This window comes from Populus euphratica, unplaced genomic scaffold (genome assembly GCF_000495115.2).
Source record: "Populus euphratica unplaced genomic scaffold, PopEup_1.0 scaffold608.1, whole genome shotgun sequence".
Lineage (NCBI taxonomy): Eukaryota > Viridiplantae > Streptophyta > Magnoliopsida > Malpighiales > Salicaceae > Populus > Populus euphratica.
Window position 1 is genome coordinate 137,920 of NW_011500479.1, and position 6,048 is coordinate 143,967.

Sequence of the window (6,048 nt, forward strand, 5' to 3'; positions counted from 1 at the left end):
GATAGCCCCTTTACGTCCACGTTAGCTTATAGTTTTTGTTCTGAAGAATGTGAGGCTAGAAATTTTCTTGTACTAGAATCTGATGATGAATAGATGACGATTCAAAAATGAAAAATCTGGAGATTTGCACACTTTCTTCTGCGTCGGCTTCTGTCATCTCAATTATCTCCTGGCTAAATCGATGCTGCAGCTACCACCCTCAAAACGATCCAATCGACGCTGCCCAAAATAAAATAAAAAATGGAAAGATTTCTTCATTGATCATTTGTGTGCGGTGGTTCTGATTAGTGGCTGGTTGCCAATTTCTCAACCAATCAGCATCCCACATGCGTTTTCTTGAGTGAATCATAATAATAAAGACTGATTTTGACATATTCAAGGAATCCAATTGTCGTTTCTGAACCATGATCGATGCAGCATTTAATCAGAATCAAAATATAGAAAACATAAGAAAACATTTATAGTAGAACACATAAATATGAAAATATAAAATAGTTAATGTTTTCATGATGATTTTAGAGCCTGAAAGAGATGTTCATCTCCATGTATTTTCGTATTTTATATATAGAGATGACAAACAAAATCGTTTCTGCTATTTTCTTCTCTCTTTTCTTATCATGAATTAGTAAAGAATTTAATAATCCAACCTAATCGGTGAATCATGTGATCATACTGCCCTACCTTTAATAAATTACAGACACTTTATTTACATGCTCGTAACTCAAGTCTCTCTCTATATATTGAGGGCAGTTTATTTTGCTTTGAACAGAAATTAGGAAACAAGAAGATAGCCTTCAGGATGGAGTTTGATAGAGTTCAAACCATCGCTTCTTTGTCATTTGACAAGGAAGCGGTTCCTGAAGAGTTCATCAGGCCAGAGAAAGAGCAGCCAGCAATAACCACATTTCGTGGTCCAGCCCCTGAGATTCCAGCCATTGATCTCAGTGAACCTGATCAAGAGAAATTAGTGGGTTTGATTGCGGATGCTAGCAAGGAATGGGGGATATTCCAGGTTATAAACCACGGAATTCCAAGTGATCTTATTGCCGAACTACAGGGTGCTGGTAAGAAGTTCTTCGAACTCCCTCAGGAAGAGAAAGAGGAGTGTGCTAGGCCTCATGATTCAAAAAACATTGAAGGCTATGGTTCCAAATTGCAGAAAGATCCCCAAGACAAAAAAGCTTGGGTTGATCATCTCTTTCATAGGATATGGCCTCCTCCTTCCATCAATTACCAGTTCTGGCCCAAAAACCCTCCTTCTTACAGGTCTGTTTTCTACCATTTAAATTGGGTAAAAAACAGAAGTGCTGCATAAGACACAAGTACTCCCACGTAAGGACTAAATCCAAGTTCTTGCGGAGAGGGACACATTATTTTCAGTAGGCAGCGCTCATGAAAACAACCAAAAACTTTTGTAGGAACTAATTAGTTAGAAATCGACTTTGAGGAGTCGTTTGGGGCTACCCATGGTTTCCACAGTCCTAGATGCCTCACTTTCCACTTTGGGGAGTACCGTTTCTTTTGATAACACAAGTAATCCTCAGCTGCTAGAAACTGTTTGCATCAAGATACAGTAAGCGTTTTGTAGATTATTTAATTGAGTCTCAAAACCCTAAACTTGACACCATAAAGGATTTAGGAATTCTAGAGTAGTGAGGACCGAACTGTAATTCTAGACATGAGCATGCTTCCTAGTTAATTAACATTACCATAAAATCTCATATTCAATATTTATTTTTTAAACTAAATTTTAACTACATTTTTAGATTAATAAAGTTATATTAGGTCAATTTTTATATAATTTTTTTATACAAAACATTTTATTAGAAAAAATATTAACAACACCAAAACAAAAAAATTACATTAATTTTTTTTTTTGAGTTAAAGCATAATGCAGACCTCTTATTTAGTTTATAAATAATGATAATTGTGAGGATAGATTTAAATCATTAGTCAATTTTTTAATAAAAAAATATTTTTTAAAAAAATTATATTTGTTCGATTATATTTATATTAGGTTTTTGATAAGGTAAACTAGATTATTAAAATCTCATAGACTTAGGTAACCAAGTTTAGCCAATTAATTTCTTATTCGAGTTAACTAAAAACTTAACAAAAATTATGATTGGAACTGTGAATTTTTAGATTAAAAGTTTAAGAAATATACTCCTAAAAATGTATAGTTTTTATTATTATTATTATTATCATCAATTTCTTAACCATCACAAACGAGAGTTTAGGTAGTGGTCATGTCTCAAACTTTTTCAAAATATCATACAAAATCTTGGAATATTTATACGAAATGCCACCCCGGACACTAGAACTACACATTTTGACCCTCCCACTTTTCAAATCCTTGATTCGTCCCCTTTACTAAATGATAATATTTTTCTATGAGCAGAGAAGTTACCAAGGAGTATGCCAAGTATATGAGAGATGTGGTAGATAAGCTATTCACAGCCCTCTCTTTAGGGTTAGGGCTTGAAGGGCATGTGTTGAAAGAAGCTGCCGGAGGTGAACAAATTGAATACATGCTCAAAATAAATTACTATCCACCATGCCCACGTCCAGACCTAACACTTGGGGTAGTGGCTCATACTGATCTATCTGCCATCACCGTTCTTGTGCCTAATGAGGTCCCCGGATTGCAAATCTTCAAGGATGACCATTGGATTGAAGCTAAGTATATTCCTGATGCCTTGATCATTCACATTGGTGATCAAATTGAGGTAATTTTCTTAGCCCTTTATTTCATTTTTCACTCAATTTCTCTTTTAGTTCTATTATTGCGTTCTCTATACTTGTTTGTTCTCTTGGGACTACTAGCTATCTTTTTTGTTTTTCTTTCTTTTCAATTTCTAACAACAAATCAAATAAATTTCAATCTTGGAAATATATTCCATAATGTTAAGTTTTTCTTTTTCTTTTTATTTAGTTAATTACAAAGAAGAGATTTGAAATTTTTTTTTAAAGGACATATATAAATGCTAACTGGGGGGAAAGGGTAGAAAACAACTTGGTATGACTCATGACTATGCATTCCTTGCAAGAAACGGATGCTTTAATAGCTACTTATTACTTGCAACCAGTTGGCATGTAGTGGAGGAAGAGTTAATGAAGCCTTTACGAGGAGTCCATCCTTCATTCACGCAAAAGACGGGTGGGGACACAAAGCTCGATCGTGGCATACCTAATTAACATGGCTATGTTTTATGATACATCATTTGGTCCCAGTACTTTGTTCTTTTTTAGGTATAAAATAGTGTGACTATAAAACAGTTTACTATCGGTCTACTCATGAAATTAACTACAAAAAAGTTTAGAACATTTTAATGTTTTCTTTCTGATTACAAAACATTTTTCTTAGTTACAACGTAAACAGTAAAATTTTGTGATGAATTAGACTCTTCACAAAACATTTAGAAAAAAATAATGATTGCATTGTTTTACAACATGCATGTCATTATAATTATTAAACATAACTTGACGGTTTAATCCGAGATTCGGTTAATCTAGTAGTTAAATTATTTCAAGTAAAATAAAAGATTGGGAGAAGGAAAAGCTTGAAAAAACCTGGTCGAATTATTAGGTTGACCCGTGACCTAGGCGACCCGACAACACTATTTTTTTCAAATATGTTTGTTCTCCCAACTAAAAACTTATCTTTTTTTATATTTTTTAGTAGGTTATTAACCCTTTTCAAAGTTCACTATTAGAAGAATGTTTTATTTTTTTAATATAGGATTTCAAGTTTTTTAGGTCCCGTTTGTTTGTTGGAAAGTAATTTCTTTTTAGAAAGTGAATTCCGAGAAAATAAATTATTTTTTGATATTTGGTAGTATAATAAAAAATATGTTAAAAAATATTTTTTACTGTTTGGTTATGTCATGAAAAAAATTAGAAAATAACTTATTAATATTTTATTTTTCTCAAGTTTATTAAAATAATGAATAATAAATCTTACAAATTAAGAAGTTGAATGAGAATGAAATTGAAAAAAAAAATATAATTTCATAAATAATCTCAAATAAAATAAATAATAATTAAAATAATAGACATCAAATCTAAAAAATAAAAAAAATAAAAGACAAAGAAATTAAAATAATAATAATAATAATAAATATTTATAAATTATTTGAAATAAAATAAGTAACAATCAAAAAAATGAGGATCAAATTTGATAGAAAAAACATTTTAATAAAAAAATAATAAGAAAAAAAATAAAAATTAAATTTAGGAGATAAAATTGAAAAATAAATATTCAAAACAAAATATATATAACAATTAAAAGTTTGAGGATTAAATTTAATATAATTAGCAAATAATATGACATTTTTAAATTTTTCACAACTTTTGAAAAGTGTTTTCCGTCCAAATTTTCTAGGAAAATACTTTCCTGAAAATCAAGTTAAATTTTTCTTTGACTAGAAAGTATTTTCCGTTAACCAACTTTTCTAATGGCAAACAAACACATAAAATTTTAGAAAATAATTTCTCAAAAATTACTTTCTGGTAAATAAAAACGTGCCTTGATATATATATTTTATGTTCATGAGAAATATTTTTTAATATATGATAAAAAGTTTTTTGTTTAAATACTTCATCTTAAAATGATAATATACTAACATAATATTTTTTTAATGTAAGATAAAAAAATATTTTAAAATATTTTAAAATAATTTTTAAAATTTTATTATTTATAACATGTCTAACATATATTTACATGAATTATTTTTTTAATTTTTTATATAAAATATTAAAATTTCAAATATATTTTTTAATTTTTTTAAATTAATAATTTATTAACAGGATCAATTCCTAGTCACGTCTGATAATTATGATGGGGATTATCATTTAAAGGCTATCTGTATAATTTCTCTTGACTTATTGTGTTAATGTTTACTAAAGCTTGTCAACTACATATACACTTGGCAATTGGAATGCAGATCCTTAGCAATGGTAAGTACAAGGCTGTTTTGCATCGAACCACGGTGGCTAAAAATAGGGCAAGAATGTCATGGCCAGTTTTCTTGGAGCCACCAGGCGAGATCGTGGTTGGTCCTCTTCCTCAATTCATTAACAAAGACAATCCTCCAAAGTTCAAGACCAAAAAATTCAAGGATTACACGTACTGTAAACTCAATAAGCTTCCCCAGTAGTGAGGACTTGGGAGATGTAACTGCCCATAAGCCTTCCATGAATTTCATATGCATGTAACTTGGTATTCCTTTATGAGGTCTTGCTATAGAGATGCCACTGGATTTAGCACTCAGAATAATGGTGTGCTCTCTGTGATGATAATATTGTGGACCTGCTATATTTAATTTTGTGGCCAAAACCCTGTTGGGAATCTTTTCTTCTTGTTTTCTCGAGTACAATTTTACTGTTTTAGTTTTTTATGAACAGGAAGGTAATATAGCTAGGTTTCAATTTGGCTCACAAAAATTAAGTTTATTTCTGTAGTTCTGCGAAAGATAGATTGCATATATATACTCCATACATGTCAAATTTTAAGAAACAAAATTGAAAAAAAAAAAACTAGTGTTATTTTTTAATATTTGAACCTTGATGAAAAGAAAAAAGCACACAATTCCTATAATTATAGTTTAATTATAAAGCAATGGTGTATAAATAACAATATTATCTCACTAATTAAATACAAAACATTATATTTTTCTTAAATTCACACAGGTTTAGAGATATTGATGAGAACCTGGGTAAACCATATATAAATCAACAACAACCAAGAATGGATAGCAGTAGAAATGCAAGCAGCAATAAATTGGCAACCAGAGGCGATTTTCTGGGGGCAACTCGACAGGAAGAAAGAAGAAGTTTCCTACAAGGAAATGGATAAAAAGAGTCTAGATTTAAGAGACTTCATATGTGGCAGAAACAACGTTGAAGTCAGCAACTTAAGTTGTGAGTTCTAATTTGTCGCAGCTGTCTTAGATTAGAATAGGATTATATATTTATTAGTTATTTTCCAATATTGTGTTCGGTCCCAAGCAGGCACTAAACCTTGGATGGAACCTAGTGTTTGTCTGT

At 30.5% G+C, this 6,048-nt stretch overlaps 1 protein-coding gene across 1 annotated transcript; it reads left to right on the forward strand.

Annotated features, from left to right (window-relative positions):
- The first annotated feature begins 667 nt into the window (after window positions 1-667).
- On the forward strand, window positions 668-5,361 carry LOC105114941 (flavonol synthase/flavanone 3-hydroxylase-like). The gene is made up of 3 exons (XM_011011675.1): window positions 668-1,266; window positions 2,402-2,729; window positions 4,947-5,361. Exons 1-3 carry the CDS (start codon window positions 800-802, stop codon window positions 5,157-5,159), a joined length of 1,008 nt encoding a protein of 335 aa, XP_011009977.1. The 5' UTR covers window positions 668-799; the 3' UTR covers window positions 5,160-5,361.
- Window positions 5,362-6,048: the final 687 nt, after the last annotated feature.

Coding starts and splice junctions, on each gene's coding strand:
- LOC105114941 (XM_011011675.1), top strand. CDS start 800: ATGGAGTTTGATAGAGTTCAAACCATCGCTTCTTTGTCATTTGACAAG. Junction 1,267..2,401: donor AAAAACCCTCCTTCTTACAG/GTCTGTTTTCTA, acceptor TTCTATGAGCAG/AGAAGTTACCAAGGAGTATG. Junction 2,730..4,946: donor ACATTGGTGATCAAATTGAG/GTAATTTTCTTA, acceptor ATTGGAATGCAG/ATCCTTAGCAATGGTAAGTA.